Source organism: Lytechinus pictus, chromosome 2 (assembly GCF_037042905.1).
Source record: "Lytechinus pictus isolate F3 Inbred chromosome 2, Lp3.0, whole genome shotgun sequence".
NCBI lineage: Eukaryota > Metazoa > Echinodermata > Echinoidea > Temnopleuroida > Toxopneustidae > Lytechinus > Lytechinus pictus.
Genome location: NC_087246.1, coordinates 3,596,367 through 3,621,824, shown reverse-complemented (window position 1 = coordinate 3,621,824; position 25,458 = coordinate 3,596,367). Strand labels below are relative to the sequence as shown.

The following is a 25,458-nucleotide window of genomic DNA, read 5'->3' as shown; positions in this document are numbered from 1 at the left end:
TCAATTAAACTTTTTATGCTAATTTGTGCGCCTTGTGAGACATATCTTTTCGCTGTTTTAACTCCCTACAGAGAGCTCCGATAATGTGAATTATGTTTGGTGTAGAAACCCTCTGTGGTGTCCCTAGAAAATATAACAACATCATCGTTGGAGTTAAGTAAAGTAAAGTAAAGTAAAGTAGAGTAAAGTAAAGTACAGTAAAGTATACTCTTGAAAAAAAAATGCAGATCATTGAATACCTTATGTAGCCAAGATGTGGGAGACTGGAGGGAAAAAAGTCACAAAACATCGTGGCGAAGGGTTTTCACGTTGCAAACATATTGTGCGAGACCGAGAGGGGCTTGGCTTTAGCCTAACGGGTCATAAAACGAATTGGAATAGACCAAGTGAATAATTGCACGAACTTTTTAGACCAAATAAATAGATCATCCTAGTGTCCCTGTATATACAGGGACACTAGATCATCCGATAATAACTCGCCCTCTACTGTTGAACTTTTGCATAATGATCTAATTTACATACAGACGACAACAAGGAGCTCATAACGTCATTCCTTCTCTGCCTACAAGATCCTAATTTTTCTTCACTGAGCTGGTTTTCTTGTTCGGAAATAGAAAAATGAGAAGTATGGTTAGATGAGAGAGGTTGCAAAGAATGCTATACCCAGTTTTCAAGTCTCAAGTGGCTGCAAACAAGGCGTCTGCACGTCGAATTTCAACAGTCGGTCGAGCCGATCCCTGCCTGATTCACGGCGCGTTGAGTTGTTCGTGATCTTGCACTGCACAGCGGAAAACAGCTGAGCTGAGCCCAAACAACAACAAACCGAAGGCCGAATAGGAGTCGGACAAGTCGAGGGTCAGGGATAGCAGCTGGTCCTGGGGCTGGGCTCGGGCTCGAATACAGTCAACAAAATGTCGTACGCCGAAGGTGCAAGACGAGTTCCGCGTGGAGGAAAGACAGTGAGGCCACAGCCTGTCAGGTTTGTGAACAAAACGTCGAGAACCTGGGCTGGGACACTCCTAGACCAAAAGCTTCGGTCTCTGTTATGTTGGTTGTTCAGCTGAACTCCGTTGGCTTCACTCACCAAATACAGAGACCGAAGTTCTAGCGCGATCTGTACAGGGGACTCAATGGCCATATGTTTATGTGTATTAAGTTCGGATAAAACAGGGCAGTGAAGTTGCGCGACAGCCGAGGTAAGTCACTGTTTTTGTTCCTTTTAACTTGATTTTCCCCGTTTTTTGGCAATTAATGCCAAGAGGGAATATTAATTTGCATTTCGGTCGCGTTAATTTTCAAAAGTTTGATTCATTAAAGACAAATATTGAAGAGCCCCGATGGGGGGATTTTGCATTGTAAGTCCCCTAATGGTGGCTGCACGATAGCGAGCCGTCTGTGTATGAGGAGAAATTAAAAAAATAAAAAAATGTTAAAAAACTCCTCGAAACAGACGGCTGCCAGCTGTCTAGGCCACTCCTAGTACCAATGAATGAGGTCCAACATTACATGTATGGACCTCATAGGCGACATCAGTAGTATTTTTGGTTAGAAATCTCTGAGAACAGGATATTTATATATTATATCACAAGTACAAGCTATAGTATATTCCTTTCTCTTATTTAAATTATAATTTTATAGTGTAAATGCATCGTTAGCAACAACAAAAAATGAAAGAAATGAAGGGGAACTTACATTTTCACGGCTTTTTCCTGATTTTCTGGGCAGCTGCTCTTCTCTTCTGACTTGCGATCGAAGCTGATATGAAGATCACGTGATTCGCGTTCTCGTCAGCTGATCGGTTGGTTATTCTTTTTGTCAGACGTTAATAATATATATTTTATAATGCTAGCATTCATCGCTAATTTAGGTGAAAGAGATTGAAGTTAAACAGCGCCAGGTCGGAATCATAATTATTTTGGAAGAGTTTATTTATACACTCGATCTCATACCTGACGTAGACGGCGCTATTCAACAAATGCACAATCTTCAATATAAAAAATAAAACAGAAAGAACGCCTTGAACACAGGCCAAAATGCCTAACGATTTCTCCGCGGCATTAACAACTATCGTAAAGGGCGCTCCATTTATCAATAAAGATGGATGCTAAGCTGTCTATGGCGACAAAATTTGCCGCAAATATTTACGAAGAATTGTGAGAAATGGTCTGAAAATGCAACAAAAGAACCGGTGAGTACCGATTAAACATTATCAATTTATTTAATAGAACATATTTAATGACTAAAATGTAACAATTTCTAGATAATATTGCTTAGTTCTAAGCTAGGGCGGCCCAAATGCGCGTGAGTGGAGTCCCAGTTTATTAGCACGGGTAAGTATTGGGGTGTCGCCTAGAGTGGGCTGGGCCTACCTCAGGCGATGTTCGTGCAGGCTCCACTCCACTTCACTACCGCTACACTACGCTCCACCTACCCGAACATCGGGACAGTGAACTAGATCGGATATTCCGAGTCATAAAAGGTGGGATGGCAATCATGGTTATCGTAAAAATTAAAGAAAAAAAATATTAAGAGGGATATGAATGACTTAATATCTTACTTTACACCCGTATTTCACTCCGTGTCCATCCTCCGGTTATCCTAAAAATTTGTGATTTTGGGCTAGTATCTTTTTCCTCACACGTATTATTCACGGCCGATTTCAAAACATCGCATGCGATCGGGTCGCTGATCGATCGCGATCGCATGCGATGTTTTGAAATCGGCCGTGAATAATACGTCACGTGAAGTGGAGTGGAGCCTGCACGAACATCGCCTGAGGTAGGCTGGGCCTGGCTAGACCTAACCCAGGGACAATGTTACAATTCATAACAAAAATGGCAGATCGAGACGGGGGTAGAAGGAGAGAACTTTTCGTTTTTTGAGGTTCCAGTCTGTGCCCAGATGTCAGGAAACTGCCACTCGTTAGACCTTCATCCATATAATCGTGGTAAGTGCATAATTTCTGTTTTCACAATTCATTTGGAAAAATATTTAGACCATAAATTACCCTAGTCCCGTGAGTATGGTAAAATACACGGTAAGCCCCTGGGCTCCCGCCCGCTGCGCGGGTGGGAGCTCCCTGGATTAGGCTAGACCAAAAGCTTCGGTCATGTCGGTCTCTGTTATGTTGGTTGTTCCACTGAACTACGTTGGCTCCACTCACCAAATACAGAGACCGAAGTTCTAGCGCGATCTGTACAGGGGACTCAATGGCCACATGTTTATGTATTCAAGCTCGGATAAAACGGGGAAGTGAAGTTGCGCGACAGCTGAAGACTGTTTTTCCCCTTTTATTAAGTTTATTTTTTCCCCGATTTGGTGCATTTCAGGCCGAAACAAAATAATAATCTCTATTTTGGTTCAATTCTTTTTCAATATTTTTATGAAATAAAGACAAAAATCGATGTGCCCCGTCGGGGGGATTTTGCATTGTTCACCCCCTAATGGTGGCTGCACGACAGCGAGCCGTCTGTGTACGAGGAGAAATTTAAAAAAAAAAAAATGTTGAAAAACTCTTCAAAACAGACGGCTGCCAGCTGTCTAGGGCCTGGCTAGCCAGGTCCAGGAGGCTTCTAATGTTAGAGTCTTCGAGTTCGAGAGTACTAAATGCTTACTCTCCACAAAGCCAGGAATTCCTTCCTATTCATCTGCACGTACCGCCCAAAAACCTGAAACTTTTGCCCCCTAGTCATTTCTACTTTTCTTCTAAAAGATCTAGCCCTAAATCATGTAAATGGGATATAACTTCATTTTTGACATTTCTACGCTATCGATTTCATTTTAAACAAGAATTCATCAAAAAAATGAGAAAAATATGAAAAGACGGAAGAGACTTGCCCAATGTTTACGCCGCCATCTTGTTTCTTATTGAATATTGTTCTTCCCCAATGTTACGGACACGTAGAAATGTCGGAAATTAAGTTATATCCCATTTACATGATTTAGGGCTAGATCTTTTTTTAGAAGGAAAGTAGAAAGCTCGGGGGCGAAAGTTTCAGGTTTTTGGTCGGTACGTGCAGATGAATAGCAAGGAATTCCTGGCTTCGTGGAGGGTAAGCATACGTTAGTAAATGATTTTTACTCTCTAGAAGCCTCCTGGCTAGCCCTGGCATAATTAGATTATACAGCTGGCAGCCGTCTGCTTCGTCCTTCGATATGTTCGAGGAGTTTTTTAACATTTTTTTAAATTTTTCCTCGTACACAGATGGCTCGCGATCGTGCAGCCGCCATTAGGGGGTTAAAAATGCAAAATCCCCCCGACGAGGCTCACCTACATGTATTTTTGTCTTTATTTCATTAAAATATATGAGAACTGGACCAAAATAAAGATTATTCCGTTTTGACCTGAAATGCACCAAAACGGGAAAAAATAAACTTAACAGGACAAAAATCAGTGACTTACTTCAGCTGTCGCGCAACTTCACTTCCCTGGTTTATCCGAGCTTAATACATAAATATATGGCCATTGAGTCCCTGTACAGATCGAGTTACAACTTCGGTCTCTGTAATTGGTGAGTGGAGCCAACAGAGTTCAGCGAAACAACCAATAAAACAGAGTACGAAGCTTTTGGTCTTAATGTTGTAAATCGGATCAAAAATCAGATCGAAAATCGGATCGGCAGTTAAGCTTCTAAAATCGAAATCGAATCGAAAATCGAATCGGCGATGTTTAAAAACAAAGGAATACATCAAAATGTTGTTCGCGGTCGCGCGCATCTTCCTGACAAAGTCACAAAGACGAATGCATTGGAATGGAAGTCGCCAACATGCGCGATCGTTTGGAACATGTTTTAAAGCCAGGGGTTTTGAGGTGTTATTGCTTTAAAATAAACCGAGTGATTTTTATTAGAAAGATAAACGAAAGACGCATCTTCCGAGCAAAGGCGCAAAGGAAAATAAAATGAAAATATTTCTCATAGATCACAGGTTAATGAACGATCGGCGGGACATCTTTCAGAAGTATTTTTAGGTGCTAGCGATTTAGAATTATTGGAATGATCTCTTACGACGCATCATCTTAAAGTCGCAAGTGCAATTAAAATGAAGTAGACGACGCAAGCACGCACGATGATTTGAAATATGTTATTAAAATGTTTTGGGTAGCTAGCGTTTTCAAATCAATTTGAAGTTCACGGCGGGGTCCGCTATCACCACGAGGTTGAAGAGAAGATTTATATCATTATAAGGGAGGTAAGAGAGTAGCGCAGTGAGCTCCATCGGTAATACGACCTTTCAAAGTTCACGGCGGCATCCGCTATCACCACGAGGTTGAAAATAAAATGTAAATCATCATAAACGATGTAAGAGAGTAACGCAATAAGCTCCGTCAATAGTACAGTCTTTAAAAGTTTCTGGCGGGGTCCGCTATCACCACGAGGTTGAAGAGAAGATTTATATCATTATAAACGATGTAAGAGAGTAGCGCAGTGAGCTCCGTCGGTAATACGACCTTTCAAAGTTCACGGCGGCTTCCGCTATCACCACGAGGTTGAAAATAAAATGAATATCATCATAAATGATGTAAGAGAGTAACGCAATAAGCTCCGTCAATAGTACAGTCTTTAAAAGTTTCTGGCGGGGTCCGCTATCACCACGAGGTTGAAGAGAAGATTTATATCATTATAAACGATGTAAGAGAGTAGCGCAGTGAGCTCTGTCGGTAATACGACCTTTCAAAGTTCACGGCGGCTTCCGCTATCACCACGAGGTTGAAAATAAAATGTAAATCATCATAAACGATGTAAGAGAGTAACGCAATGAGCTCCGTCAATAGTACGACCTTTCAAAGTTCACGGCGGCATCCGCTATCACCACGAGGTTGAAAATAAAATGTATATCATCATAAACGATGTAAGAGAGTAACGCAATAAGCTCCGTCAATAGTACAGTCTTTAAAAGTTTCTGGCGGGGTCCGCTATCACCACGAGGTTGAAGAGAAGATTTATATCATTATAAACGATGTAAGAGAGTAGCGCAGTGAGCTCCGTCGGTAATACGACCTTTCAAAGTTCACGGCGGCTTCCGCTATCACCACGAGGTTGAAAATAAAATGAATATCATCATAAATGATGTAAGAGAGTAACGCAATAAGCTCCGTCAATAGTACAGTCTTTAAAAGTTTCTGGCGGGGTCCGCTATCACCACGAGGTTGAAGAGAAGATTTATATCATTATAAACGATGTAAGAGAGTAGCGCAGTGAGCTCCGTCGGTAATAAGACCTTTCAAAGTTCACGGCGGCTTCCGCTATCACCACGAGGTTGAAAATAAAATGTAAATCATCATAAACGATGTAAGAGAGTAACGCAATGAGCTCCGTCAATAGTACGACCTTTCAAAGTTCACGGCGGCATCCGCTATCACCACGAGGTTGAAAATAAAATGTATATCATAAACGATGTAAGAGAGTAACGCAATAAGCTCCGTCAATAGTACAGTCTTTAAAAGTTTCTGGCGGGGTCCGCTATCACCACGAGGTTGAAGAGAAGATTTATATCATTATAAACGATGTAAGAGAGTAGCGCAGTGAGCTCCGTCGGTAATACGACCTTTCAAAGTTCACGGCGGCTTCCGCTATCACCACGAGGTTGAAAATAAAAAATCAATATCATCATAAATGATGTAAGAGAGTAACGCAATAAGCTCCGTCAATAGTACAGTCTTTAAATGTTTCTGGCGGGGTCCGCTATCACCACGAGGTTGAAGAGAAGATTTATATCATTATAAACGATGTAAGAGAGTAGCGCAGTGAGCTTCGTCGGTAATACGACCTTTCAAAGTTCACGGCGGCTTCCGCTATCACCACGAGGTTGAAAATAAAATGAATATCATCATAAACGATGTAAGAGAGCAACGCAATAAGCTCCGTCAATAGTACAGTCTTTAAAAGTTAATGGCGGGGTCCGCTATCACCACGAGGTTGAAGAGAAGATTTATATCATTATAAAGGGGGTAAGAGAGTAGCGCAGTGAGCTCCGTCGGTAATACGACCTTTCAAAGTTCACGGCGGCATCCGCTATCACCACGAGGTTGAAAATAAAATGTATATAATCATAAACGATGTAAGAGAGTAACGCAGTGAGCTCCGTCGGTAATACGACCTTTCAAAGTTCACGGCGGCATCCGCTATCACCATGAGTTGGAAGAGAAGATATCTATCCCCTTAAACATTGCCATAGATAATACCGCGACTTTCTCCCTGAATAATGCGACCTCTAAATAGCTAGCACCTCAAAAACAATCTTGAAATATGTTCTGAGCGATCACGCACTGTAACCAGATCTACGCCGATTTTTTATTTTCGATTTTTTCCTTCAAGGGGCATGATCGAAGATCGGCAAGTGATTGCCGATTGTGGTGAAATCGAATGGAATCGGTTGCCGATTGCAAAATCGGTTACAAGCTTAGTCTTAATATATATTAGCCATAATTCAAACTTGGGGGATGGGGGGAGTAAGTTACAACTTAACGTTAGAAGTTGTAACATAACTTAAGCTGCCTAAGCTAGATCTAGAATCTAGGCCTAGATCTACTTAATATACTTCTAGACTCTCTAGTATACGGACAATAGGGTGACTGCACACAGAGCTAAAAGTTTTGCCCTTTTCACCGCATTCACACAGCAAAAAATGGTCATGGTTTTGAGGGGAAAATCCAAGTTCAACGCATTTCTGTCATATGGTTATGTTATCCAAATGAGTTTGGTATCAAATTAAAGAGAATAAAATGCTCCAAATTTAACCTACCGGGGTACTTATTTTACATATGTTACTACCATAATGATGTGGCATTAAAAAAGGAAGCTTAAAGTCTGGTATCTTGTGAATGAAGTACCATATTTTTGTAAACTATCAGGTTTTTGTAGTAAATGATAATAATGGCAAATCCAATGGAAATTCTAATTTTTCACCTTTCCTTTAAGATCAAGTGTCAGAATTGATTTCAAATACCCTCCCTCCACTCCAGTAAGCCCAATGCACAAAGAAGCCCTCTTACTGTATGTTTCTTTGTTGATTTTTAACAGTGATAAGTCATACATGGCGTCTGTGGTGGACTTCTTCCACGATGCATATGCGGGCTCAGCCCCTGTAGAGAATGACAAGATCATTTGGGTGAAGTTTGAGAAGCCAGACGTCACTGGTAAGTTAAAAGAATTAGGAAATACATGACCTGTTTTGTGATGTTCCAGATGTTTCTCTCTTTTTTAAATACAACCCCTCTCTCTAAATAAATTTGTATGAGAAAAAGGGTATTTATATCAATTTTAGATTCAAAGTATGATTTCATCCAGTATCATATGAAATCTGTCAGGGCCAAAAACCCAGGAAAACTCATTGCAGATCAAACTACTCCCCAGTTTTGGCCAGTGCTCATGAAAGTTGGCACCAACATTGGTCTTTGGGTAAAATTGGTTGCCAAAAACAAAGGAAAGCTCATTGCTGATTGAACTACTTTCTCAGTTTTTTTTTAGCATTGCTCATGTAATTTGACACAAACATTCATTTTGGGCAAAGACATGCAAGATTCATTTTCCAAATTGTTGGAAACTGCATTGCCATGGTAATGGTCTAGTGATATTTCTAGTTGTTAATGTATTTAGCAGTTATGATAACACCTATATATACCGTTTTGTTGATTTGAAAAAATGCCACTATACATTTCGGAGGGGGGGGGGGGGATGTGGATGTGGGCTGTTTATAAATGTGCATGTATGATTTACACATAGGCCTACTTCTTTACTCTTATGTCGAGTTAGTTGCAATGATGTACATTCTTTTTAAAAAGAGGGCTTGAATTACTGTTATCCAAGGTCATCAAATGCCATGGGTGTGGATGCTCTGTTGACTGGCATCACACCTTCCTCATTGGCCTTGGAGATTTGTTGTGCCCCCCCTTTTTTTGTTAGTTATTCTTATTAGTGCTGTAATATAGTTAATGTACCCTGCTGTGGAAAATTGGTCATGCCCTATAAAATTTCAAAATTTAAGGCCTGTAGTAACATAACTCCACATTATTCTAAAATTGTTCACCTTTTTTAGACCACCCCCTCAATATTGAGAGTTTGTCTTCAATAATATCTTTTATTTTGCAGATAACATGAACCATTCACAAGAGGCTCCAGAATGTCCCCTATTTTTAGTGATTGGTTACACCAATGGAGTACAGATATGGAGCATTTTGGTGAGTAAAAATAATTTTTCTCAATCTTACTGTTTACTGCAGTGTCCAACCTGCTTTACATGTTTGGTTGAGTGACATTTTAAACAATGCATTAGCATCAGTCTTTTGTTGTGAGCAGTGGGTTGGATCAATATTTTCTGTTGTTGGCTAGTTTTAATACTTGTACTTGTTTCTTGTCAATGTAAATTGCCCGTTGTATTGAACTTAAAATGAATTTCACCCTGATGATAAGTTGGTTTAAAAAGAAAAATGTTGGCGAAGGTTGGAAAAAAAGCCTTTTAAAATATAAGAGAACAAATCTCTTTGAAGTTTTGATTTTGTGACTTTATACAAGCAGCTATCCCAAACTGTTAGATGATACCAAACTTGAATGGTTACAGGGATGGTCCAGGCTGGAGATATCAATTAATAGAGTAAAATTCATAGAGCAAAATGCTGAAAATTTGATCAAAATTTGATAACAAATAACAAAGTTATTGAATTTTAAAGATTTGCATTATTCCGGTGAAACAGTTCTAGGCATGTCTTCATGAGTATTCAGTTGTTCTTCTGTACTTTATTATATGAAATTAGGTTTATTCAAAATTGTTCTACCAAGAATTAAAACAATTGGATTGACAACTGATTAAGTGCATTAGTTATTTATTGCCGCAACTTATTTCATCATAATGGAGACACATCATTTACACATGTATGATTTCATGTAATAACATAAGAAAAGGGAAAGTGGGGATATGACATCCTCAGCCCACCTAATGAATATTCATGACAATGTGCATATAACTGTTTTCACAAAATATTGATAAACTTTAAAGGACGAGTCCACCCCAACAAAAAGTTGATTTGAATAAAAAGAGAAAATTCCATCAAACACAACACTGAAAATTTTATCAAAATCCGATGTAAAATAAGAAAGTTATGATATTAAAGTTTCACTTAATTTCACAAAACAGTCATATGCACATCCTGGTTGGTATGCAAATGAGGGAACTGATGACATCACTCACTATTTCTTTTGTATTTTATTGTATGAGATATGAAATATTCTAATTTCTCCTCATTGTCCTTTAGAACAAAGTTTTATTTCCCCCTGAACATGTGAAACTACCTCTGTTAAGCATTTTATGGTTCAGTCAAGTTGGTCCTTATTTTCAAATCAATAAAAATTGAAATATTGTATTATTCAAACAATAAAAAACAAAAGAAATAGTGAGTGAGGGACATCATTGATTCTCTCATTTGCCTGTGACTAAATTATGCATATAACTACATGTATGTTGTGAAAATAAGGAAAACTTCTAAATGTCATAACTTTCTTATTTTACATCCGATTTTGATGAAATTTTCAGCAGTATGCTTGTCTGATTTTTCTCTATTGATTGAAATCAACATTTTTCTGACGTGGACTTTACCTTTAAAATTCAATAACTTTGTTATTTGCTATCCGATTTTGATGAAATTTTCAGCATTTTGCTCTGTGAATTTTACTTTATTTATTTAGATATAAATATTTTCAGCCCGGAGTATCCCTTGCAATAATACATTACTGCATAGGAATCCTGTTTAGTGATTTGGCTTTTGCTCTGTCAAACAAGTCTTCACTCCTCAATAATTTTGATGTTAAGAATAACCTTTAAAAGGTATTCATGATGATTCAATCAGTAAAATAATGCAATCAGCATTGTGTTTTGATCCAGTTCAGTGAGCAGAATTGTAAACATGACCTCGCTAATGCGCTATATTGCACAATCTGGGGCAATGTTATGTAGTTGCTCAAGATTCTGTTCAAAGTCCACATCCTATTTTCCCTGTACTTTGGTTGGTTTATATAGAAGTTCTCATTAATGTAATGCAGTTGAATCCTTTTTATTTTGAATTGTCAATGATATCATGTCACTGTTTTGGTATTACATGTACATACAAACATTTTAATGACAACAACTGAATCAGAGGTGCCAGGTAAAAATGGTAGAGGTAAATAGCAGACAAAATTGGTAGCACTTGGTAAAATGCCAGAACTAAACACAACAGAGGAATAGTAGCAGAGGCAAAATGGCTTATAATTGTTTAACATAAACTTTTTGACTTATGTGATTGGCTCACATGTACACTGAGCCCCACTTCTCCCTAGTCTTGTTTGGTTCCAGACCTTGTCTTTCAGCACTGCAATTTCCTGGCTAGCACCACAATGAGCCAGCTAGCCACGCACTTTTAGTGCAGGACCTGGGTCTGGGCTTACAAAGATTCACAATTGATCCAATCAACCTTAACTATATACATGTATGGAAATCCATCAATGTCATGAGTTTTTCTACTGGAAATGTGCAGAATCAATGTTGTTCGTAAACAAAGGAGAAGCACACTGAATTTTTAAGAAAAGGATGAAGGTACATGTATGAATATACATCATATCTAGAAATATTTTGAAGGAACATGCATTTTAGATGTTGGCGTTGCTGGCTTTCAATAATTGTGGTTGATCGGATCAATCGCAACTCTTTGTAAGACAGGGCCCAGATAGCGCCATAATATTTACCTTGCTAGCCCACTTTGGTAAAGAATATAGACTAAAACCGAAGTGGGCTAAGCTTAACCTCAGGAAATTGGTAGACTAAACAAAATAGTGACAATATCATCAAAATCAGACAAGGAATAACAATGTTATAATGTTTTAAAGATTTGCATTATTTTGGTGAAACAGTTCTATACATTTCTTCATATATATTAAATGAGCAAACATAATTGATGTCATATCCCCACTTGTTCTTTTGTATTTTATTACATGACTTTATATTTATTCAAATTTTGTCCTCCAAGAACTACAAAAATGTGCATAAATATTTATTGCTGCAACTTATTTCATTATACGGTCATACAAAAGTCATACAAACATGTATATGAAATACTTATGAATACAAAATAACATAGGAAAAGGAAAGTCGGGATGTGACATCAGCCCACCTTGTAAATATTCATGTTCATATTCATAGGCAGGGGAATCCATTAACATGATCGGTGGGGGTTTTGTGTGACTGTGATTGGGGGAGCGGTAGGAGGGTTGTGGGTGTTGGAGTGCCGGAAGCTCTGGTGCTGTGGAGATCCTCACATTGCCAGTGGGTACAGGATCTGTGATGAAGCACTCAACATTTACAGCTCTCCACTTTAGGGGAAGCTGTGCATGTGTGGCTTGGGGGGGGGGGTGGTCACATGGGTGGGGAATCTACATGGTATTCTCAATACTTGGATGCTTACAGCTTTCTTGTACATTCTGTCTTTCTTGGACTCATTCTGTCTCTTCAATTTTTTGCTTCGCCTGAGCGAGATCTAGTAATCACTTTTCCTGTTGGTCCGATCCGTTTGTCCGTTAGTCTGTTGGTCTTTTAGTCTGTTCCAAAATGTTAAAGTTTTTGTGCAACTTGCTCTCATTTATTTACTTACAAGTGCAACAGTTACGTTCATATTGGTACACATGATCCTTGGTTAATACCACATGTCGCCTTATGCAAATGATGGGGTCAAAGGTCTTCTAGGGGTCAAAAAGGTCAAATGGTACGAGGTCATGTACATTTTTTGAAGTTTTGGTTAAACTTGCTCTCATTTCTTTATTTCTGCATCAATTTTGATCACACTTGATCCAAATGATCCTTGGGTAATACCACTTGTATGTTGAAGATGATGGGTCAAAGGTAATCTCGGGTTAAAAGGTCGAGTATTTGCTCAACTTGCTCTCATTTCTTTGTTTCTGCATCAATAATGTTCACACTTGTACCACATGTGTATCCATGAGGATGATGGGGACAAAGGTCATCTAGGGGTCAAAAGGTCAAATGAAATGAGGTCATGTCCTTCCATTTACAATTTTTTGTGCAACTTGTTCTCATTGCTTTATTCTGCATTAATTTTAATCACACTTGGTTCAAATGATCAATGAGTAATACCACGTGTGTGTTGTTGAGGATGATGGGGTCAAAGGTCAAAGTTTTTGTTTTCACCTGATTTATTTAAATCTGATGTAAAATCTAAAAAATATGTAATAAGACACATTTTTAGTTTATATCTTCTACACTGGATTGTTTTGGGGGACATGCATTAACATAAAGTAGCAATTAAAGGGATTTAGTGACATGCAATTTTGGTGGATTTACCATGAATAAACGCAGGCTTTAACCTTGTAATGTAAAATTTTTATCTCACCTGCATAGCAGAGCGAGACTATTATAGGCGCCGTCAACATCAAATCTTATTAAACCAAAGGTTAAGTTTTTGAAATGTAATCATACTTAGAAAGTATGTGGGCCTAGTTCATGAAACTTGGACATAAATGGTTATCAAGTATTACTGAACATCCTGCCAGGGTTTGAGGCCATATGACAAGGTCAAGGGTCATTTAGGGTCAATGAACTTAGACCATGTTGGGGGAATCAACATCAAAATCTTTAATAACTGAAGGTTAAGTTTTTGAAATGTCATCATAACTTAGAAAGTATATAAACCTAGTTCATAAAACTTGGGCATAATGGTAATCAAGTATTACATCCTGCCTGAGTTTCAGGTCATATGACCAAGGCCAAAGGTCATTTAGACTTTAGAGTCAATGAACTTTTACTTTGGCCATGTTGGGGGTGTTGATTTCCATCATAACTTTAAAAGTTTATGGATCTGGTTCATGAAACTTGGACAAAGAGTAATCAAGTACATGTATCACTGAACATCCATTGTGAGTTTCAGATCATATGATTAAGGTCAAAGGTCATTTAGGGCCAATGAACTTAGATTATGTTGGGGGAAGCAAAACGAAATCGGTTAAGCTTTTAAATGTCTAACTCTGAAAGTATATGGATCTAGTTCATAAAACTTGGACATACATGTACATGTAAGAGTAATCAAGCATCAGTGAACATCCTGCATGAATTTCAGGTCACATGCCCAAGGTCAATAAAATTTGGCTGTGTTCCGGGTATTTGTTGAATTGCTATAATAATATATGTATCTAGTTCATGAAATGTGGACATGAGGGTTATCATGTATCATTGATCATCTTGCACAAGTCACATGATGAAGGTCAATGTCATTCAGGGTCAATGAACATAGTACTTTATCATCATTGGTGTTTTTGTGAATGATTATTCTATACCGGCAGTCGTTTTCAAAGTCAGCACTGCTGCTATATTGAATCGCGTAATGGAGGCGAGTCTGCTAGAGGAGCTCCACTTGTTATGTGAAGTAAGACAAAATTGAATTGAATTATTACTGGTATTGACATCATCACCATCATTACTGTTATCAATATAATGATCAGGATATCAATAATTAAATGTTAATTATTACTGCAGCCTGGTCTTGAACAGATTAAATTGTAATTGATGGAAAAGATAAAATATGAAGTAGGGCTGTTATCGATAATGTCTTTATCGCTAGTCCTGCCGATAATCGCTTGTTTTTTGCCACTTAGCAATATCGATAAACTTTCTCTCGTTGTCGATAATACCCGCTATTATGTAGGGACACAATGATTTTCCGCGATTTCACTGAATTCATGGAAACGGCCCTTTGGAAGTGGCTTTTCAAATGGAAAATCACGGAAAACATATTTTTCCTCAAACTGCACAGAACAGCAACAGAAATTACTCCAATGCGTATTGATTATGTTCTTTTGTCGATAGTTATCGATATCGGTAAGATATTTTTAGCATGATATCTACAGAGAATTTTCTGAACGATAACAGCCCTAATATGAAGTTCATGGTCTAGTTGAGACCCTATCTTCAGAACTAATAATTTTCTTTTTCAGGTAATGAATGTCTATTTGCCACCCTCTACTCAGGGGGTAGATTACTAGGGTAGAATACAAATTTCAGTTTTAATATTAGTATTAAAGATGCCCAATGCATTTTTTAGCCTCTTTTTGTCTATTTGGGAAAGACAAGGGCAAAAGACATTTTTGTCTAATTGAGATGAAAAGCAAATGAAATTCTGGTATGTGTTTCATAAAGTTGATAGTACCGTATTTACGAGTGACTGTCCAATTAGATTAGTGTCATGAGCATATTTTCTGGTAAATATGTTCATATTCCTTACTTTTTTCTGGGTTTTATTTTAGAATGAATTGTACCCTCCCTTTACTTTAATCAGGCAAATGGAGACGCTGAAGAAGTGCTCTCATTACGGCAAGGTCCTGTGAGGATACTCCGTATTCTACCTACACCTCCACATTCCAAGAATCACCATCAAGACAAGAGACCATTGGTAGCCATCTGTGATGGTGCAAGGTAAGCTCAAGGAATTCCTCATGTTTCCCTGGTGATGTTTCATAAATGGTCTTGCAGAGATGCCAAATTCAAAGACTGTGACGCCCTGCTGATATTCCTCTGTGTATTCACAGGAAACCATGCTGTCCCTGAACTCTACATGACCCATGGTAATAGACTGGGGTTAATGGCTATTGTCTCATCTATAATACAATGTTTCTAGGCTAAATCATTTAGTTGTCACAAAAATATGCATGTTGGAAGGAAGATTACATGGGTCTCCATTTTTTAGGGATAATGTAACACCTGTTGAGGTAGTTTTTAAGGAAGGATACCATCCTAAAATAATGCCAGTGCTTCAAAGAATTACATGTTTATCCCCTTTTGTGGAAAGGGGGGGGGGGGTGGAAAGAGGTAGACATGTCAAATTGGATGACTTTTACATAAATGAGTAAAAGACCTGTTTACATGGTTTTTGTTAAGTACAATGTATTCTTCATTAAATTGACATTGTACTTGACAACCCATAAAATTGTCAGAGGATTACCAGACTTAACAACTACATTACACTATAGGCCTATATCCTACACAAATTCAGGCTTCATTCCAAGTATCATCATCATTCATTCATATCAAGTTATGAATTACCCTCTTAGTATGGTTCCCTCAAGAAAAAAATGATAAGGATTTTATTATCTTGATTGAAAAAAAAAGGGTGATACAGTATTTCATGTATGTTATTCATACAAAATAACTTGTAGTATTTGTACAGTTTTCTTTTGAATTATCATAGTCTGAAAGAATAACGTAGACAGCTATATGTATGATCATCTTATAATCTGGTTGCAAGAAGAAATTGACTATTGCAAACTGTGTGTGGGAGACTGAAAAATGCATTTTAAATGAATTGTATTTATTGTAAGATTCAGCCATTTGCTTTGTCACAAATTTGTCAGATTTGTCACCTTCATCAAGTAAAACCCAGACAGAAATGCTTGCATATACAGTATATTGATTTCTTCTTCCATGCATTTTATACACTGCTGATGTATAGTCTATCCATGTTATTAATACCAGACCAGAAAATATAACCCAGTTGTGAAAGACAAAATTGATAATCCTTAAAGTATTTAAGATTTACCAGGCTCATGAAAGATTAATGATGATTGAACAAGTTATGATTGATCGTATTTCTACAATACATTGAACTGTACTGTACTGTACAGTACAAATATAAAAATAGAGTCACTTGACAGTGTACTTAATTTACATGTACATGTACCAATGATAATTCTGTTTATTTGTTTGAAGACTGAAGATAAAGTATATTGTATGTCATGTGAAAGTTAAGAAGTTAAGTTAAGAACAACCCATCCAAGCCTACATGTATATTTTGGGTGATAATTGTTTTCTTTTTGTTTAAACATGTAGTTCCAGCCAGCCTTTCTGCTCAGTAACTATCCGTTCATTGAAGACAAATGAGCAAGTCCATGCAGTCTCCTTCAAAACCCCAGTGGTTGATATAGTTTGTAACAAGAGGTTAGTCATTCATTTATTTACTTGTGGTGATAGTAATAATAGTATCATTGTTAGTGATGATATTGATGATGATGATGATGATGCTGATGATTCAGTTCATATATTTTCCATAAAAAATTAAAGTAAGCAAATACAACTTTTTCAAATAGAAATCTTAAAGATCGTCAGAGATTTGAAAAAAACAAATTCTATTTAGTTAATTAAATAAATCTATGCCAAAACATACATATGTAATCATGACTCATACTTTTACTAAAGCACACAATCACACCAACACCCACCCATGTAGAACATTGCAACACTTGAATGAAGAGTAAGAATGAAGGGTTAAATAGAAATGAAAAGATAATAATTATAATGATGATGATGGTGATGATGATGATGATAATAGAGAGAGATAAAAAGATAACAAAGATGGTGATAATGGTAGCACTGGTTATGGTTACAATGGTGACAACGGTGGTGGTGATTCGATTGGCGGTGGTGGTTGTGATGATAGTGGTAGTAGTGGTGAAGGTGGTACATGTAGTTGTAATGTTAATGATGAAGATGAATTAATGATCATGATGATGACAAGTGTGATGATGTTGTGATGATGGGGAATTAGGGATAATTACAATATTGATGAAGAAAGCGTGTGATTAAGGTGATGATTGTTCAGTGACAATAGGTATGGTAATGAAGAGGGTGGTGATGGTGATAGTTTCTAATGAGCACATGCTTAATTGATGATGCATGTGTAAGTGTATGTTACACTACTGAAGCCTGAGTTTGGATGCTAATGATAATTTCTTCGTTTGATTTTTTTTCATGATGCTGCTTTTGACAACTATGAAAATTCAGAAATGGAGATGACGTTGATAGAGATTATGTGATCTTTACAGTGTGAGGCATGAACATACACATAATATCACATGACGATTTCTTGTAATTGCATTAACTGTTCCTTAGTCTATGATTTCCAAATAAATGTGCAAACTCTTTTACGCATATTGCTATCGTGATTCATGATCCAGAATGCTATTTTGTTTCTTGTATTAGATGTTCCCAGTATTCAGTATTAAGCTTTTTCTTTCTCTCTATTGCTCTCTATCCATCTGTCTCTCTTGTAGATTAATGATTGTAGCATTGCAAGAGAAGATAGCAGCGTTTGATGCTGCATCATTCAAGCATCGTTTCATTATTACTAGCTGTTACCTAGCAGGTCCCCCCAATGTGAACCCCTTAGCTCTTGGGACGAGGTGGCTAGCCTATGCAGACAAAAAGGTAGGTTTCCTCACCAGGACTCCAGTCAAGCCATATACATTTCATGCTGTATAAGTAGTGTTGGCAGGGAGACAAACCCTTTTCACATGGAATACTTAAGACTGATCTATAAAAAGTAATTAGTATGACTCAAGCCATTGGTTTGATGTCTCTTTAGGGTTTCCACAAAAAGCTGAAATTAGTCAATTCCACAATAATATCTGTATTGCTGTGAATCTTTATTGTTCTTTTCACATCACATGAGAAGTAACATGTACATTGTCATATTAGTTATACCGAAATTTCTTTGATATAAAATGTCTTCTCTGTTTTAATCATTTTGGTGTAATTTATTTTGGTATAATATATTTTCTTACAATATATTGAAAAGAACAAATGAAAAATGCACAAGGATCTATACTGGGTTTTTTTGCCAACTACTTTTAATCATCATTAGCCCTCTTAAAGATATATTGTCTTTATCTTTCTTTCTTTGTCTGTCTCCATCTCTGTTCCTCTGTTCTCTCTCTCTCTCTATGTAGCTAATCCCATCACACCAGTCAGGAGGCGGGGTTTGTAGAGATGCATCCAAGTCATATAAAGCTACAGTTATACATGCTGCTAAGGTAAGCAATCAGATTAATATCAAATGAAAGGGTGTAATATTAGAATACTGGTTTAACTCTGGGATAATATCATCCATGCTCCTACATGAATGGTATAACACAACATAAGTGTAACTATGGTGTAACACTATTCACGCAACTAAGGAATCAATTAACCAGTTAATGAAATGATGAGTCACTTGGCTGGCTAGGTAACCAATCAAATAATTAATCCGTGAAATGGTGTTTCAATTTAGTATTAGCCAATCTGCAAACCAATAAATATCAAAGCACAGATCCATTCTGAGTAATGGAATTCAGCCATTTTTATGTGGATGTGCATGTGTTACACACTTCCACATCTCATGAAAACACAATCTATTATTAAGAACTCTGTTTTCTGTTCTGTTAGAAATTAAATTCATACAGTTAGTGAATTATGAGAGCAAAAACAAGGTATTTCGTACATATAAGTCCACAGGCATAATTTATGGAACATTTTCTTGATAATAAATAATGTAAGTTGGTCAAATGCTCTGAAAAGATCAATTTAGACTTCACTCTCAATGAGAAGTTTTATTAATCAGAGGCCTGATGTTGGAACAGAGTTGCCTTCTTTGTTTCTCTCATTCATTACACTTAGTGATTGGGTAATATTACACTGAATCAATATTTCATAACTCTCCCATAACCTCACAACATTCTTAGGCCACTTTTCCTTTAAGTTTGTAAATAATGTCATGGTACTTTTGGTTTACAACCGTGATTTTTTAAATCTTAACATATGTAAATCAGGGGCGGATCCAGGATTTTCCAAAAGGGGTGGGGGGCACATTTTCCCAAGGAAAATTAGACAAGCAAAAAAAAAAACCCAACCCCCAAAAAAGGGTTTTAACCAAAAATTAATAACCCTCTAAAGGGGGGGGGGGCATGGGCCGGTTTTGCTCCCCCTGGATCCCCCAGTGATGTAAATAAGTTTAAGATAGTTTAATAATGTTGTCCAAATAATGTAGTTTCAATATCCTACTCTAGGCTATTACAAAAGGTATCTCGGTGTTCAGTGAATCCTTGGGGAAATATGCATCTGCCAAGCTGTCCAACTCACCTCCAAGATCACCTGAGAGTCCTGGGGAGAAGACGAGTAGTAGCCCCCCTCACAGGCAGGGCACCCCTGGTGTTGTCACTGTGGTCGATGCATCTTTTTTAGAAGGGGAGGTAGGTTTTAAAATACCCATCTATGTACAGTTTTGATAGTGACAATTCTGTAGTTTGCTAGATAAGATATATCTTTGCTAGATTCGGTCTCATACACAGTGAATATAATGTACGAATGGAAATGTGTAATTTTACCTACTAGTACTTTATGATTATTATTAGATGATTATGACATTGATGACTTTCCTTATTGAGCTCTCCAATCTATCAAGCATGGTGCTAATAATTGGTGATGAATATTTATATTTTATTTATATAATTATCTATACTTATATTTCTTATTCGGGTATGCAATCCGTTCTTTGGACTTCTTGCCTTATCCCTATATCAAATCTAAAAGATAATAAGATTTATTTGGTCAAGCAAACTGAAATTCTTCAGCCACAAAGAAAGAATATGTGTAATAGAGAATACAGTTGTAGAATGTAGAAAATCATCCAGCCCATAGCGATACACTTTGTATGCCATGTCTCTTTATCTTGCATGTTACACATGGAATATGAATAGGAAGGGAAAATATTATGAAAATATCAATAGCAAGTAGTGTTGCTCCTGAACAAAAGCCAATTAACTTCTGCTAGGCTTAATTATTACTCTAAATTTGCAATGCAATGAAAATATGAAAATCACATTTTGATATTCCAAATTTACATTTTGTGGGAATTTTGTCATATTCGGTCTGATGTTTATCCATATTCGATCATTTAAAGTATGAAAATGAATAGAAAATTAACCAGCGTTGCCAATTCGAGATTTAAAAGTATATTAAATTTTAATGTATCAAAGCTGTGTCACATGATAATGATCTTTTAAGTTATTGATAGTTTGATACCCTTTCCTTAACAGTTTAATGTTACAGATGACAGCCCAGGGGATGGAGTTGTAGCTCATTTCCAGGCACATATCAATGAACCTGTCACAGCAATGACCTTTGACCACAGCGGTAGGCTACTGTTCACTGCTGGTGCCCAGGGTCATGTCTTTCACATATTCCGCATTACAAGCCATCCCTGTAGATCAGGCCTAGGGGCTGTGCATCATCTATATATCTTATACAGAGGAGACACCGCTGCAAAGGTAAGCACCTCATGGAAAGTGTAGATCAGTCCAAGCTAATGTGCATTATCTATAACACTGATGCAAATTTAAGCACATGATGAGTGTAGATCAAGCCTTGGTAATGTGCTTCATCTAAAACACTGATGCAAGGTAAGCACCTCATGGAAAGTATACCCAGTACCCGGTAGGATGCAAAAGTTGTATGTTTGAATTTGTCAGCCCCATTATGTGGCTGCAATGAATGCAAGGAAAGCTCCCCAGGGAGTGGAAATTGTGCACTTTTTGTGCAGGATTGCAGTCAGTCCGCAAGCCCTGAAAAAGTAGCTTCTTTTATCCAAGTGATATTCATGACTAGAGGGTTTTTGCATAGTTAATGAGCTTGGTGCGAACCAAAACACCTCTTTTATTTTGGCCATTGCAGCTCTAAATATTGACCAAATTTCATGTTTTTGGTATCTTTGTAAAGAAGAAGAATCATTCTTTCAGGTCATGTGTTTGGATTTTTAAAAGAATGTTGTAATATAGGAAAAACTTTTGATCTAAAACATGAAACAAAATATTTTTTTTCATGCAACAAAAGTTGTTGTTTTCACACTTAATTTCTGTTTGGGCACAAATGATTTTTAGATCATGATAAAGCTGAAGATCTAAGCTTTAATATGATATAATTTTTATAAGAAGATGTATTTTAGATGGGTCAGCAGCCAGCTTTTTATAGGCCAAGTACATTTTGCAGCTCAAAAACAAGAATACTGCGCTCTGATTGGTCATAGACCACACACCCACGCAAATTCCAATGTTTCCCACACTGGGCCTCTGCAAGGTCACACTCACCATGTGGTAATCTCTTCAAATTACCCGCGCCTGTTTGTTTTGAAAACAGTATTCAGCCAATCAGAACTCTGGATTTGATGTTACTCAGAAATTTCAGAAATCTCGTCTTGCATCTTGATGGATAAAGCTGGCTGCTGACCCATCTAAAAGATGCCACATATCAAGAGTGACATTGTAAGAAAGTATAGAGTTTGAGCTTTCTGATGATATAAATAATGTTGGTGCCTAAAACACAAAATGTTGCACAATTTGCAAGTGAAAACAGAGGAAGAAAATTCTGTTTGATGCATCTTTTCAGGTAAAAAATTCACTTATTTATCAAAATATTTCATTCAAAAGAAATGACCAATATAAAAGAGTAACATTTACTCTTGCCCATGGTACAAAAATAATCAATATTACTCAAGGAGAAAGTGGTTAAATTCTTTGAGAAAGAAAGTCTCACAATTCACGAGATTTTGCAGGGACATGAATTCAGCCACGAGAGGACTTGGATAAATCTTGCTCATTTGCTCATTAACACAGGGGCTTGCGGACTGACTGATTGAAATGAATCCAATGACTGGGGTAATAATATGATGTAAAGCGCTTTGAGCCATTATGGGAAAAGCGCTATATAAAAACTAGCTATGTAAGCACCTGATGAAGAGTGTAGATCAGGCCTTGGTGATGTGCTTCATCTAAAACTCTGATGAAGAGCGTAGGTCAAGCCTTGGTGATGTGCTTCATCTAAAACACTGATGCTAGGTAAGCACCTGATGAAGAGCGTAGGTCAAGCCTTGGTGATGTGCTTCATCTAAAACACTGATGCTAGGTAAGCACCCAATTAAGAGTGTAGGTCAAGCCTTGGTGATGTGCTTTATCTAAAACACTGATGCAAGGTAAGCACCTGATGAAGAGTGTAGGTCAAGCCTTGGTGATGTGCTTCATCTAAAACACTGATGCTAGGTAAGCACCCAATTAAGAGTATAGATCAAGTCTTGGTGATGTGCTTTATCTAAAACACTGATGCAAAGTTAGCACATAATGAAGAGTTTAGATTTACTGTTCAGAAACTCAGTACTGCCATATTTTTTTCATCCAGGAGTTGAATGAAAACAAAAAGGGAATATTTATTAATGTCTTATCAGTAATGGATGCATGAGGTTTAACCATCACAAGAAAGATCAATGCTTGGGTACATGACAAATCATGCCATTATTTGCTTTCCATAATTAAAATTGATTTGAATCATGTTTACTTATTCTAAGATGATGCCCATGTGTTTGGGATTATTATAAGCACAACAAAAATGAGACAATGCTGTAAAGATATGCATGTTATGAAAAATATTCAAGTGTTAGAATATGATACAAACTAGTTTCTAGAGCTACAAGTATTCAGTTAATTTTACATGGTGTGGTATTGGAAAAAAATGACCAATATCATATTTAATACTGTAACATAAAATAAATCATATATTTTTTTTTCAATTATTTGATGAGAAAGGTTGAATAATCATGTAGGGTACCAATTTATTTGATTAAAATTAATATCATCAATATCAAATATTTGATGGCACAATGCTATGTCTCACTGAAACAGCATATGTATTTTCCCTTATTGAATAAGTAAAATCATATGATTTATCTTGTTCCCCTGAAAATATGCCACTTAAGAACCTTTATAGATATTTATATTTTTCTAACTTAGTCTTGATCAAGATATTTGTTTTGTTTATTTGTTTCAGGTACAGCATGTATCCTTCACTAATGACAGCCGCTGGGTGGCTGTAAGTACTATGAGGGAGACTACTCATGTATTCCCTATCACTCCTTATGGAGGTAAGAATTATGAAAGGGAGTAGATAGCAGTTTCATATGATCAGGATGCCACATTATAGGCAAAACGGGCAATTCCATGAATTAATCAACCTTTTTTAAAGCCCAACCTCCATGTTTCTTAATTTTTTGTCTTGCCTGCATAGCAGAATGAGACTATGGGCGCTTCTTTTCATGTGGTTCAGGAAGGTCCTGCACATTGAGGGCTGATGTAAATGAATTTCACTGAATGCAATGAAGAATGTGAGAGAACTTAATTATAGAATGTGCTGATCTTATATGAGATTTCAGACTATTCTGTTTAGGGGTCACCTATATTGAAAAAAGGCATTCAGTTTAGACAAGTTTATTTTTTTTAATAGCAAAGAAAATCTACCCAAAGTTCCAATATAGTTTTATTACTAAGCAGTGACAAAAAATAGGATAAGATTTCAGCTTCTATCACATAAGAGATTTTCAAGTTTGAAGTGTTTTGGACTTGGCTTATAACGCCCCTGTGGATATTTTTTTGTAGTGATTTAATTAGAAGTCTATTCTTGGTTTTCTAAGCGTCGACTGCAATTATTTAGACCTCTGGATAACCACATATATGTCATGTTTACCGCATATGCGATACGATTTTGAGATCAACCATGAACAAGCAACAAATAATTTCCTGGTAAAAAAAAAATTTGATCGATAATAATCAAACTTTTAATGCACTCATCATTATTTGAATTCTATTCTCAATCCTGTATTAAAAAAGATGAACAGTTTTCATCACTGTAATTGACTATTACAGGGAGGAAAATGATATTTCAGTAACTTTTATATTGAAGTAAAAAGTAATTTAGGGAGACTAGTGTGCAGCCTACTTGGCTGTTTTGGATATTTAAAGGGCTCCATTACTCTCAGCCCCATGTATTATTTTTTCACTGGACAGTTATAAATAGAGATCCTGTTCTCTCCTTTCCTACCTAGGACATGTATGTGCAAGAACACACACATCTCAGAAAATAGTCAATAAAGAGAGTCGGTTTCACAAGAGCGCTGGTCTTGAGGAGCTAGAGGAGACTGGTAGATGGAGTCCTGTACACGGTCTATCAGAGAGTCCTACATCATCAGGTGAGTACATGTTTCATGTAGCTGTTATTATTTGCTTCTGAAATGCTACTATGTGATTGCTTGATGGCAAATTTATGGTAGAATTGTATTGTCTATCAGGCCTGAGTCATGTTCATTTTGAAAATCGTTTAAACGCTATTAATTAACAGGCATTTAGGGTTAATTGGCAGGGGTAAAAAAAAAAGAAGCTAAAAAAATTGTTGAAATTGCACATATTACATCTTTATATCCATGAAATAGCCATCTATTTTCTATATTTACTTGATCTGGTTTTGAATTTGTTGGAAAGTATCAAGAAAATAAAGAATGTTTACCTCTTTCTCTGAAAGATTGTTTTACACTTGGTCAACACCATGAAAGTCTACACGCAACTACAAAGTGTAGTCCCACATGTAGACTTTCATAGTGTTGAAAATGTATTACTGAAAATGATCGTTGCTTGTTTGATCACTTTCTGTTGATGCACTTGGTCAACACTATAAAAGTCTGCTTGTGGAACTACATATTGTAGTCCCACTTGTAGACTATCATGGTGTTTGCCTAGTGTAACATTATAAATCATCTTTCCGAGTCACGAGAGAGGTGAACATTCTTTATTTTCTTGATAGTTT

The 25,458-nt window shown here is 37.0% G+C and overlaps 1 protein-coding gene across 1 annotated transcript in view; it reads left to right on the top strand.

Moving 5' to 3' along the window:
* Positions 1-499: 499 nt before the first annotated feature.
* Positions 500-25,458, top strand: part of LOC129253671 (BCAS3 microtubule associated cell migration factor-like) — a 40,220-nt gene continuing 15,261 nt past the window's right edge. The window contains exons 1-11 of the mRNA XM_064107514.1: positions 500-979; positions 8,022-8,137; positions 9,090-9,178; positions 15,311-15,447; positions 16,858-16,965; positions 18,078-18,231; positions 18,753-18,836; positions 19,848-20,030; positions 20,877-21,107; positions 23,653-23,746; positions 24,704-24,847. Of these exons, the coding sequence (XP_063963584.1) occupies positions 912-979; positions 8,022-8,137; positions 9,090-9,178; positions 15,311-15,447; positions 16,858-16,965; positions 18,078-18,231; positions 18,753-18,836; positions 19,848-20,030; positions 20,877-21,107; positions 23,653-23,746; positions 24,704-24,847 (1,408 nt within the window). The 5' untranslated portion in view covers positions 500-911. The remainder of the gene's footprint in view (positions 980-8,021; positions 8,138-9,089; positions 9,179-15,310; positions 15,448-16,857; positions 16,966-18,077; positions 18,232-18,752; positions 18,837-19,847; positions 20,031-20,876; positions 21,108-23,652; positions 23,747-24,703; positions 24,848-25,458) is intronic.